Source organism: Rhynchophorus ferrugineus, unplaced genomic scaffold (assembly GCF_030347505.1).
Source record: "Rhynchophorus ferrugineus isolate W39M unplaced genomic scaffold, kcgeb_rfMv2 rfM4, whole genome shotgun sequence".
NCBI lineage: Eukaryota > Metazoa > Arthropoda > Insecta > Coleoptera > Curculionidae > Rhynchophorus > Rhynchophorus ferrugineus.
In genome coordinates this window covers 11,153,469-11,166,672 of record NW_027472583.1, presented here as the reverse complement: position 1 = coordinate 11,166,672, position 13,204 = coordinate 11,153,469, and the positions used below count along the sequence as shown (strand labels likewise).

The 13,204-nt window shown below is 29.7% G+C and overlaps 2 protein-coding genes across 2 annotated transcripts in view; one reads left to right on the top strand and one right to left on the bottom strand.

The window, feature by feature from the left end:
• The window catches only part of LOC143194716 (dynein beta chain, ciliary), a 40,656-nt gene extending 39,882 nt beyond the window's left edge, over window positions 1-774 (top strand). The window contains exon 18 of the mRNA XM_076401366.1: window positions 454-774. Coding sequence (XP_076257481.1) covers window positions 454-694 — 241 coding nt within the window. The 3' untranslated portion in view covers window positions 695-774. The remainder of the gene's footprint in view (window positions 1-453) is intronic.
• A 3,971-nt stretch (window positions 775-4,745) lies between these two features.
• On the bottom strand, window positions 4,746-11,759 carry LOC143195361 (15-hydroxyprostaglandin dehydrogenase [NAD(+)]). The gene is made up of 6 exons (XM_076402421.1): window positions 11,621-11,759; window positions 8,888-9,013; window positions 8,097-8,223; window positions 7,941-8,047; window positions 5,030-5,373; window positions 4,746-4,968 (listed from the first exon to the last, which is right to left on the bottom strand). Exons 1-6 carry the CDS (start codon window positions 11,666-11,668, stop codon window positions 4,827-4,829), a joined length of 894 nt encoding a protein of 297 aa, XP_076258536.1. The 5' UTR covers window positions 11,669-11,759; the 3' UTR covers window positions 4,746-4,826.
• Between the last annotated feature and the right edge of the window lie 1,445 nt (window positions 11,760-13,204).

Sequence of the window (13,204 nt, the reverse complement as noted above, 5' to 3'; positions counted from 1 at the left end):
ACTGAAAAATTGTCGCTAAGGCAGCAAGCCTACAAATGTATTTTCGTCTTGTTTTTTTTATCCAGCATTCGTTTAATACATTACTTTGTACATACATTGAATTTTGTCCGGGCTGCTGACCACTTTCGATGTCTATATCGATCGATTGCAATTGAAATTTTCGATAGCAATTTTGCTGATATTAAAATAGCAAAAAATCAACACAAACATATTTTATCCAATGCAAAATTCAATATATCCGATAGGATATGAATATTGTTATTTACCTTATGTTAAACCATACAAAACATGCTAAAATGATTATTTAACAAGAGCTTTTCTGACGAGAGTACATTATTAGAGGAAACAACAGAAGGTTGTATACATATTACAAATTAATTCCAACACTTAATATTTATTATTTCTTGTATCAGTTAGTTGGTTCTATATTTATTGTATTTTTTATTTTTATAGATGGGACGTTCAGCTCAATAGTATCGCCGACTCAAAACTGAAAGAGTTATTCCCGGTGGTTCCGGTGATATTCATCAAAGCTATCACCCAGGACAAACAGGATCTGAGGAACATGTACGACTGTCCGGTGTACAAGACGAGAACGCGAGGACCAACGTTCGTATGGATTTTCAATTTAAAAACGAAAGAGAAGGCTTTAAAATGGACACTGGCCGGAGTCGCTATATTGTTACAAGTTTAACCATTGTTGTCTTATTGTTGCTTATTGTTTTTTCAAGGTTTTCGATATTGTTACTGTTAGAGTTTATTAAACGTTATTGATTCAGATTTTAGTGTATTTTTGTTACTTAAGATTTTGTAAGATAGAGAGAAGGACAGAGTGTCTAGAGCAAAGTTTGTTTACGTCCAATGTCTAGATGGGGTTATAATCGCCCATTCAAGTAATTTGCTTTTGAATCATTTAAACTGTATTTAGTTTGTTTAATTTAAATATTATTTTAATAACAAGTTCCTCATTCTTCGCTGTTATAATTCTAACAAATTATTTAAATCAAAATTATGTCATACACTTATCATCCCATATTCTTAAAAATATAAAATTTTATCCTGAAAACTATTATATCTTATATAACGAAAAGGTTTGAAATTTATATTTTTAATGCGTTAAAATATTGTGGCATTATTGATATAGCAGAATCTAGGAATAAAATAAAACAGGCAGCTTAGAGATCTATATACAATTAATAAAAATCTTGACGGGTGTGAAAATATCAAGTTTCGTGCTTGAAAACGTGCGTTTGTGATACGCACTACTTTTTCTGTTTCACCAAAAGAAAAAAGTTATTAAACGTCATCGTTTGCTATTAGAGATAGCAGGTTTAGACAGTTTAATTGTGGTGATTTCGACCTTGAAGACAGAGAACGTCCTGGTAGGATGAAAACCTTTGAATATGTAGAATTGCAGTTTATTGTTAAGACTAAACACAAACTCAAAAACAATTTGCAAAAAGAAAAGTATACAGCAGAAACCAAAAGATGGGAAGACGTGTGCCATATGAATTGAACGACAGGTGATCTGAAAATATAAAAACCATCAATTAAATGCTGTTTCAGATGCATGAAAACTAATTTTTTGATCAAATAGTACCGGGTGATAAAAAGTTGATTTATTTTTAAAATCCTAAACTAATTCTTCTGGTTTGCAATCAGGTTGCTGTCGTATATTATGAATTCTTAGATATGGTTAATAATAGAACTGCGCATTTATTGGAAATCTTCCACAATATGCTGCAAAACATGATAATATGATTTTGCAGCTTGATAATGTGTCCTCTCATACAGCACAACTAGTTAAAAATGTGTTGAAATCACTTGGATGGGAAGTTTTATCGCAGACATCGTACTCTCAGATCTGGTTCCAGTTTTGACTACCACCTTTTCTGAAGGTGAAGTTCAAAAGTGGCTCATAATATAATATGTAAAGCAGAGACATTTTCGTGGTCTTTTGTGGCTTTCCAGGGATCGGATATCAGGAAAGGATGAAAGATAACTAAATGCGATTGCGATTCAAATAGTAATAATTAAAAATAAATGGGTTATTAATTTTTAGAAACTATATTATGTATTTCCTTTTTTTGGTTTTTGCAGTTCTCACTAACAACAGTTGCCAAATTCGATCTCTGGAGACGACGTCTTTAAAAACTTCTTCAATTCGTTTTTAACATCTCTAATTCATCTTAAACGAGGTTTTCGACTAGTTTATAAATTTAGGTAATAGCAAGAAGATACGGATCCAGCTAAGATAACCAGAGTGGTTGTTGAATAATTTCAACTGAATATCTATTATAACTGAATATATATATATATATATATATATATATATATATATATATATATATATATATATATATATTCACGTTGTGCATAAAATATCCATGCGGCTAGCTCTTTGCCCGTATCTATACAAAATTTCTATTTTATTATTCTCTTTCAGTGACGGGACATGAAGTCGAACAAATTGCTACGATATTCTCTTTACCCTTTCAAATATTTACAGTCGGCAAATGTATGTTTTCGGAGATTTCATTAAAGATTTCTGCGTGTAATTTATCTTTAAACATGTATCTTCTAGACTGAAAAAGGATGATAAGAATTCAAACCCATTTTTTTGGTGGAAACAAAACCTTAATTGACAATTTTGATTCTTTAAGTTTACTTTGCGCTGATCGATTAATTGTTTAGGGTAAATGATATGGCTCGGTGAACGGAGGTAAAATGAAATGAAACAGTGTTTATAGTGTTATGTTAAAGTGTTTATGGAATCTCTAAGTTAATCTATACTTGATTGATTCAAGTGAGATAACTTGTTAGGTTTTCTTATTTCACAACAAACGCTGAATACTTCTATTCATTTGTATTCCCAATATAATAAAATTAGTTTCATCAAACCTTCATAACTGTGAAGAACACTTTAGAAAAATAGATAATAGTTTAATATCGAAGAATTTTCGATATCGCTATTAAAACTCAAATTCAACATAGAAAATCTAAATTCACTAGCTTAAGTTCGGTATTTTATTTATTTTAAAAGTCGATAGATTGATAAAATAAAACAAATCTCACTTGTTTTCTTATCAGAAACTTTGAGGATCGGTATACGGAGCAATATTTCTTATGCTTGCAAAGTTCTTCGTCTAAATCCAACGGGAATTAACAACGGATAATAAAGCAACTAACCGTTATAGCTAATTTCGATGGTGTCGAAAAACAACTTAGTTTTAAACTAAACAAACTAAACCGCATACGTCCCAAGCGCGGTTTCTGCAAGTTCTTTCCGTTGACGAAGAAGCCGAAACCCGTCGAGTAGTCTCACTAAGTCGGCGTCAACTTTCTAGCGAACTAATAGAAAATTTAAATTGGATGTACTTACGAGGATTCCGCTAGTTGAGTAAAACATCTGCGATATTGAGGTCTTATATACTTGGGGCAGCGTTAGCTATTAGGGTCCTTTTTCAGATAGATATTTAGATTTGGATATTCATTTGATAAAATATAATTTGTTAATTATAATGTTATCAGAAAATAAATGTCAACGGGAAGGACAATTAGGGAGAATTGGATAAAATGTGTTTTCAGTTTTTTTCTGAATTTTAAATGTTTAATTTTGTTTTGTGTTGATCGTTTGAGCGTTTATGGGATTTCTAATTTGGAGTAACTCTATCTATAATTGATGAGCTTTTTTGGTTATAACAAGAATGAATCGAGTGAGATAACTTGTTAGGCTTTGTCATTTTACAATAAACGCTGAATATTTACTTCATTTGTATTCCCAATATAATAAACCTTAGCCTCATCAAACCTTCATTACTGTGAAGAATCCATTTAGAAAAATAATTTTCATTTAAACGATAATAAAGTGAGTCTGTTAAAACATTGTTAAACGACTTTATTTTATTTTAAGAATTATTTTTTAAGATTTTATGTTATTTTCGGTTATTTTCTTATTGTATGAACTATTAAAGAGTTATGGTAAGTTTGGATATTCATTCACCTTTTATGGATATTCATTTGTTAAAATTACATTAATTCGTTAATTATATTGTCATCAGAAAACATGTCAAAGGGCATTTATAGACATTTAGTTAAAATATTTTTTCAGCTTTTCCTGATTGACTTTCGCTATACTTTTGTTTGTAATGGAATATTTTGACAATTATTCACGTTAGTTCTTTTTAATTTTAAAATCCGGTTTAAATAACAATTTGAAAATTCTCCGTGGGGGCTTTTTTATTTTAATTTGAGTTTTGGTGCAAACAGCTTTTGGAAGCAGAAAATTTTGCTCTAAAGATAACTTAACTTAACTTAATAAAGATAATAAAACTTCTTGAGATATTTTATGATGAATATATTAGCTACGCAAGTATGAAATTATTTGTTAAATTTATTGAAGATATAAGCCATTGCTTTTCAACATGTAATGTACGCAATTCTGCGAACAGTATTCAAAAAATACGTGGTGTTTAATATGATACTACAAACTTCTTGACCCATCTGATGATGATAGTGTTGGATCTACTGATACAGATGGTGAGATATAGTTCGCATTGTAGAGCCATATGGCCTGTGAATAACCGAAGAATAACTAAATTATTTACAATTCAGTCATCACATCAGCCAATGGACATTTACTGCTGGAATAATAAGACAAATCGACCAAGCTTATTCCAAGTAATTATATCCAGGCAGTGGTGATAACTGATAAATGAATAGATCTGAATGAATAAATAAATAAATTGTTATAAGCCATTAAACATTTCTATATTAATAAAATAACATATTTATAAGGTTTTCTTAAATGTTTAGTCGGATAATTTTTATTCCAAATAGACCTTTGGAATACTGAATCTGTCCGGTATTTCGTACTGGTATGGTTTTTGATCACCTTCACTTATCCACAAAGTTCCAGTAGGGGCTTTTTTAATTATTTGTATTAAAGCTGAAGCACAACTCTCTGGCCTAAATAATGGAAATAAATAGGTGAGATTGAATCTTAATCCATATATCGGATATTTCTTACTTTTGTATGGTATGCGTTTTTATATAGAATTCCGTTAGGTCACTGTAAGGTTTACCAAGAAAAATACCCCCAAAATTGTTGAAATCTATTATAGGTGTATCAGTTATTCCAGGGCATATCGCTACAATTCTCACACCTGTGCGTTGATAATGTTCTATACAACCAAAGGTGATGGTAAGGCCATGTACAGCAAATTTGCTACACGTGTATATGGGCACCGGAAAGGGTATAGGACCTCCCACAGCGGACACAGAGCAAACATTAACAATAACCCCCTCGGGTCCCGATTTATATTTTTGTATATAGTGTTCCAGACCCAGGAGTATGCCGTTAATAGTACCTGTCTAAATATAAGTAAATATTACTAACATACCTTCATGAAAGTGTTGTTAATTTTTATTCCCTTATGTATATGTAGAACATTGTAAATTCGATCAAAATTTAAATATATAGTTTATCCAAATAATCGATGAGCATACGTCATTAAGATGTTTAATATTTTATCTGCCGCACTTTGTAAATTCGTTTTAGAATCAGAAAATATATTGCTTCCCGTTTTATTCAACACGTAAATGTATGAACCTACAATAGTCGTCCGGTTCTTAAAAGTCTTCAAAATGTTAATTACAATAACTACAGGTTATAAACAGGAAATAGTATGGGTACGGTATCGCTTAAATATCTTAAAAAATTAAAATATTATGTTCGATTCATTAAAAAAAACCACCTTATAAGAAGCGGCTGATGAATTAAGATCAGCTTGATGTTAGCACTAGATCATAGATCAAATATATGAAATGTATAAAAACGGTGAGTAGTTTTTTCAATATTAATATAATATAAAACAATTATTTCAGAATAAACTATCTGGAAAGTATTCATTCATAGCTTAGAGTTATGAGATATGGTCTTTGAGACATGTAGAATATCTCTTCGTTTACTGTTAGGTAATATAGTATTTAAATGGTGTAAAGAAACCACTAAAGGTTTAATGCAACTTCAAGATATTGCTTTTAAAATAATTCAATTTTTAAATGCATTTTATAAAATCAAGGAAGATTTATTATGCCAATTTGAATAGTTGAGACATTGAGTTGGAATGGTTAATAACTCCTTTGGTTTGGTTGAACCAGATAAGACCAATTGAAGAAGAAATTGACAAAAGATGAAATCGTGGACAAATATTAGATATATTGGAAATTAATAGCTTAGTTATTCACTAGAATTAAACTTTTTGAATGTGGTAATATGATTCAATGCTGACAATTTCCAAGACAGGGTGATGAAAGAGGAAACAAGTAAAGGTGAATATATACAATAACTGTAAATAGTTTTATTGTATGTTAGAGTGTGAACCATTTATGCACATAAATATATGTGTGTGTAATTGTTCAGAATTATACATGAGCATTACGTCACAACGTATGAGGAGATAATAAGAATACTAACATGGTAAATATATTAGGGAGAATTCAGTGATTATATACTGTGTAATTTTGTCAAGAATAGTGTACACAGGTGCTAACAGAAGAAAAAAAATACAATGATATCAAAATGACTTGACAAGGAAACAAGAACTAAATACAAAAAAGTAAATATGCTCTCTAATGAAAACAAAATACGTTACTTGGATATACTTATATATAATTGTTAATTAGGTGAATTAGGAGATACCACTACTAATATAACACTAGATAAAAAAACGCGTCTAGACCTCTACTTCATGGGTGCATTGGAAAAGAGTACAAAGTAAATATAATAAAATAACTGTAACATATAAACTATTGCAGCTGTATAACTAACAGTAGTTTAAATTATTCGACAATATATGCACTAGATGTAGTACAATGTTAGAACGATTTAAATTTAATAAAAAAAAATTCATTATTTTATTCAGACTAGAATTTTGTTATATGTAAGATCCAAAATGAACTAAAACTTAAACTTGATGCGGCAACATCTCGACGTTTTGACGTCATAAATTGAGATGACGTAAGTTCATTGCTTCTTTGGACGGACTATCGATAAACCTTTCCACTCACTCCTCTTTTAACTCTATATAATATTTCTATCGATTTGGATTAACTCTTTATTGGTTTTCAATATAGTAGTGGACGCAACTTTGCGAAAATTCTTTAAGAAGAGATAGGTTTCAGTACGAAGGTAGACACTTCTTTGTCTATCTAATATTCGCTGATAATAGCGCTAATTTCGCTGATATAAATCTCATAATATTTAGAATTCTTAATGATAATGTATACAGTTTGCACAATAGAGCTATATCGCTTAAGAATTAATGAAGAAAATACCAAAATATTGGCAACAGAGCGCCTGATAATACAAATTTCCACGGGATTCGGTTAAATCGTGTTTGTAAAGTAATAGTCTGTGCTATTGAAGGACAAATCAAGAGACGCCAATTATTATAGTTTGTATTGAATGAAAAATGAACGAATTTTTCATTCGCTGTGTGGAGAAATTGACCTTTTGGATAGAATACACAATAAGCTGCTCCAAAAAGGTAATAGAACAAGACAAGTAGTAATCTGAGAACTAAGAAACTAACATTGTTCGATTACAGAACAGTTGCGAGATTTAGTGATGAATATCTCAAACCCTACTGAACCAAGAGTACCTTGCTGGTTGAAAAGTCGACATTGTCTGAGAGCTCTAACTATGGATTAATGATGATCTCATGGCAATAATCAAGTTATTGAAAATTCTAGCATTTTCACTAACAAATTTAGAAAAGTTCTACACCAAATTTGTACATGTAAAGTTTATAATATTATATATATATATATATATATATATATATATATATATATATATATATATATATATATATATATATATATATATATATAATATTATACATATGTTCGAATGTGAGAAAAAAAAATGCTTTTACTATATTGATGGAGATTTCTTTAAGCCATTGTTGTTCGTTTAATATTCCAGCGTTATTAATTAATATATCTATAGCTCCAAAAGTTGCTAGGGTTTCCTTAAAAGCACCTAAAATGATAATCCTGTTAATTTTGTATATTAACTTTCCACTGATTACCTTCAAATTGTTCCTTATCGACTACATCTGCTTTAAAAAAAATCACTTTTTCATTTCCGTGTTTCTTTTTAAGTTCAGCGCATACTGTCTCTCCTAGGCTGCTGTTTATATCAACTATAGTTATACCCTAAAATATAGGTAGGTTTTATTACTAGTTTTAGATGTTGGCGAGTTTGAGGAAAAAATAAATTGAGAAGACCTACAACAGTATAGATTAATTAAAATATTTTCTAAAACTTTTTCGCATCTTTCTAGCAACCTGATACCGTGCCGAAAGAACGATGTTAGATTAGCGGCAATCCAATCAACGGCCTATTGTCACACTTCTTAAATATTTCAAAACCGTGTGATACACGCCATCATACGGGTCAAGCCATACTGCAGCAGCTTGGATGTGGTAGAACTTCCGATCCGAGTCGCACTAGTATATCCTTCACAGCTCTGATGGGATGATGCAAAAAAGGGGCGAAGAGGTTTGATTTTATTTTAGAAACATTGTCGATACCACCATATGAAACTGTCTGAAGTGGGGAATAAGGTGAAACTACCACTCCACTAGAAAATTCCACTCAACTCAATTAGAAACTTCATGTATACTTATGTTGCTAACGATAATATTTGATAACCAAAATCCACTCTGTTTTTAAATCAAATCCCATACTCCTAACACCGTTTTGTAAGAATTTTTTTGGCACCCAAAAAGTTATAACCCGTCCAATAGCTTGGCTGACGGTGTCAAATTTCCATGCATGAATATAACTTACACCTTATTAAATCAGAACATAACTTACGCGAATTCCCTGTTCGAGCAAATTCTTTACGAAACTGTGACCTAGTCCTGATGCCCCTCCAGTTACCAGGGCAACTTTTCCTTCAATATTAAAATTACTATATTTGAGTTTTTGCTTGTCTGATTCCTGAAAAAAATATACGATACACAAAAACAGTTGTCATAATGACTATTTTTCTGGTAAGTTCTAATACATGTTCTATCAAAAGTATCAAGAATTTATAATGTGAAAACTCACTAAGAGGGAATGTCAAAATTCCTTTTTCTCGTTAAGATGGCATTTTTGGTGTATTTATTAATAATTGTAAAGTCTATAAGTTATGTGGGGATCAAATAGTCATCAAACGATGCAAAAATCTAGAACTTTTCGAATCTCACGCATAAAAATACGTTTTTACCCTGGGTTTTGTGAAAAAAAAAGGATGTATCTAAAAATCAATAAAAACATATTTATAGTTTTTCTGAATATAGTAATGGTAAAGAAAACATTTTTCTAACGCTATATTTTCTTTTTTTTTCTATATTTTTCTTATTTAGAATGAACGATATATGGATATGCTTTATATATTTTGCACCTTCCAATGTTTCTATGGCATCCGTCACTAAACACTGTTTAAATTCTGATTGGCACTGATTCTACAAACTTGGTTGAATTGATATACAAAATCATTTCTATAATGCAGAAATAAACTATTCTATAACGCCATTGCTTGTTTCTATGGTTGTTTATGATGTCGTTTTTGTGTGTTTGACATTGAGTATGACCAGCATTTTTGTACCTTAATTGTAATCACAATTGTATGATTATAATGTATCTTCATTCTCAAAAGTGTTATGTATCTACTGTATGTGCGGAAATAACAATACGAGATGCCGTTATGCTTGGAAGAAACAGCCCAAGTTAGCTAGATTAATGGTACCTGGTACGTATACAATCGAGTTCATGATTATTGTGTTCATACATTAAGACTGATTTTATAGAAGTTAGTATCTCATGATTTATTATATTGTTAATAGATCTTTAAGTTGCGCTTTAACTCTTAGATTTTACCATAGTAAGAGCACAGTCGTAATTTATATATATATATATATATATATATATATATATATATATATATATATATGTATATATATACCATACGTTACAATTTTTTGTTGCTGTTCTTTAAAGCTTTAGTTTTTCGTTTTCTCCATTCTTACTCCATCATACAATTTAACTGTTTTATTTATATTATTTTTTTTATATGCATTTATATTTATATTTAGGGAGCGAAATGGTGGTCTCAGCGCCTTCCTGCTAAGATCACTCAAAACTATTCTGAATTTATATGTATTAAGTTAGCATTCTATATATTACTCTATGTTAGGAACTTCGTGGATGATTGCTGTATTTTGCGGTTATATTTTATTAAATAAATTTTCTATTACGACGTAAATATGAAAGTAAACGCATTTGTACAAATCCATTAATCCGAGATGATTAGGTAAATATGTTTTCTTTATTGTTGTATATTGTCATTATTCTAATTGGATTATTTGTTTTCATAAATGTTTTACTTCGAAACTCCTTAGAAAGAGAATATAAACAATATGTATAAATAATAAACATTTTGTTTTGACCAATTTCTTGAACTTTATTGGACATAATATTTTTTTTAGAAAAAATGGTATTGTCACACTGATTCTCATTAAATTGTTTATTTTGCTGTCTAGTATTTTTGGCGTTCAAACTTCGATTAAGTTACTTTTATGAGTTTGAAGAACCACTGATAACATTGGGACCTTCATGTAACAACGGAAATCCATTTGACGCTGAAGATGTGACTTGATAACACAGCTTTTTCTTTCTGTCTAAAAGTGTTTCCATCAAAATATTGCTCGTTTAAAACGTATTGTTAGAAATGTTGTTTATTTATCTTAATTTTCATACTCTTTTGATAAAACTTGTATTCGATCTTAATCTTGTATTCTATAGTTAATATTATATATCCTAGATAACAGTGCTGATGCTGTTATAAGTTACATTAAATTCATATTTTACAAACAAACGTAACAATAAATAATAAAGTTAGTTTTGGTTAAAGCTTTGCTATGTGCTATGTTTAAAACATATCTACATGTCAGTAGAACTCCTACATTATCCTATTGCTTAATATTCCTATTTGAAAGTTTTTTTTTGACTAAATATATATTTTTCTTCAATCTTTTACGTATATTATTTATGTTATATCAAATATCGCTAAAAATATATACACACTAGCATTCTTATACTGGAAGAAAACTCTTTCTTATTGATTAATACTGTTAATTTTTTTACAGACCATTGATTGCTAATCGGTTCAGTTGTTGACAGTAGAGAGTCAATACTGATGTTTACTTAGACACGACAAAATTGGTGATAAGCCTGCGGTATATTTTTCAATTTTCGTATGTAAATAATCAAAATATGACGCAAAATTAACTTCTAGAATGTCCATTTTCAAATTCCAACAACATTTGATTGAGTAAAATAACTATGCTAGTTTTATACTTTGATTGTTTTGTACACTGTTACCATATTGAATAGGTATTACCAGAGGTATGCGACTTCAAAGCCTTTTATTAGAAAACATTAAAATCAGTTTCTCAACATACTAAAAATGCAAGTCTTTTGATATGATTTTATTTAATAAAAGATAAATAATATAAAAAATAAGTTAATTTTACACCCAACTATAATTGTTGAATTACATACCATATTATTGATTTTCAAATTTCCGGATAATTTTATCTCTTTCGCCATACTGTTGACACAAACATTTAGATATAACTATATATAATAACAAGTGTTGCACATTATATATATATTAATTGAATACGAAATGTGGTTTCTCTTATGTGGCTGATTACAGTGTTGCATTATATTATTTTTAATGCTAGTATATTTATTAGTAAAATATTAATTATTTATTTAATAAATCTACCATTCCTAAAAAATAGTTAGTTTATGTGGATGCATTGTCACGCGGTGAGCATTACAATGGTTGGCATAGCTCCAAATGAGTGAATATTCAAATATTTTGCAGTTATAGTTACACTCTTAACTAATACTCATTTTGAAAATAAAAGTTTATCATTCAGACCTGTTGCTTGATCTTGTAATGTACGATAGCTAATTGATATCAACAACAAAATGATAACCATCTAAGTTTAAGAACCTTATAGATGCTATAAAATGAACTCATCCAAGAAGGTGCTAGTTTTTCAAAAATTATTTCACTAACATTAGCACTTTAACATTTCGTTCAAGATTAAAAATCTGTAAATCATGTGCAAATATGAGTCCGAACCTGTCCCTTACATAAGAAGCAGAATGATATTTGTTATAGTTTGGCACATTCGAGGTACACGACCCCGGTATTGTTTACGATTTTTAATCGTCGTAAAAATAAGGACGGAATTAAATAATTGATAAATTATTTAAACGTATCGCAAAAATAATATATAATGTTTACATTTACATTTTCTTACGTGCAACGAAATACATTTGATCTGGGGTCATTGTTTTAGATAACTAACCAGAGTTATTTTATCTCAGAGGATTCCTAGAATCACAAATCCTTCAGAGTATATTTATTGTAGTTTTATTAAAATTTTACAGAAAGTTGTTTATTAAACTTCTTTGAAAGTATGATTTAATTTTTAAAGAGGTTTTGTTTGAGTCAGATTTAATAATAATATTACTAGGGTAAAGTATTTATGGCTGTTATGGTTGTTGATGGCATGCATATATAATTTTATGGTTGAACATGTTGTCATTTTGCACTAAAAATTAGACAAAAAGCTAGTCATGCTGAATGCCAGGTATCCCTAGACTAAGATTGATTTTCAAAGCTTTAATCCTCTTCTCAAAGTTCGAGTGTCGATAGTCTACGGTTGTATTGCAATAATTTATTGCGTCAGTTCAAACTTCATCATTCAAATTAGGTGATTTGATCTATCTTGATAATTTGTTCGGTTCCTGTTAAATCAATAAATTCAAACGAGAATAGCATTAGTAACATGCCTGATGAGAGCATACTTCTATATCTGTATGATGGAATTTTATCGACCATTTACCAACTTTTTAACGCAAGAACGTTTGTTTCTTTTGTTTAAAACAGATACGTAATGATTATAGGTGTGGGTATTTTATTTTATTATTTTATCTCAGCACAACCAAATGAGAAAATGTGTTGTTCAGTATCAGAAATGCCTGCTTATCATAGATGATATAAAAAGTATTTTGACTTCAAGTCATTCAAAACAGCTTTTAATGATACTGTTCTAATTAACTGTA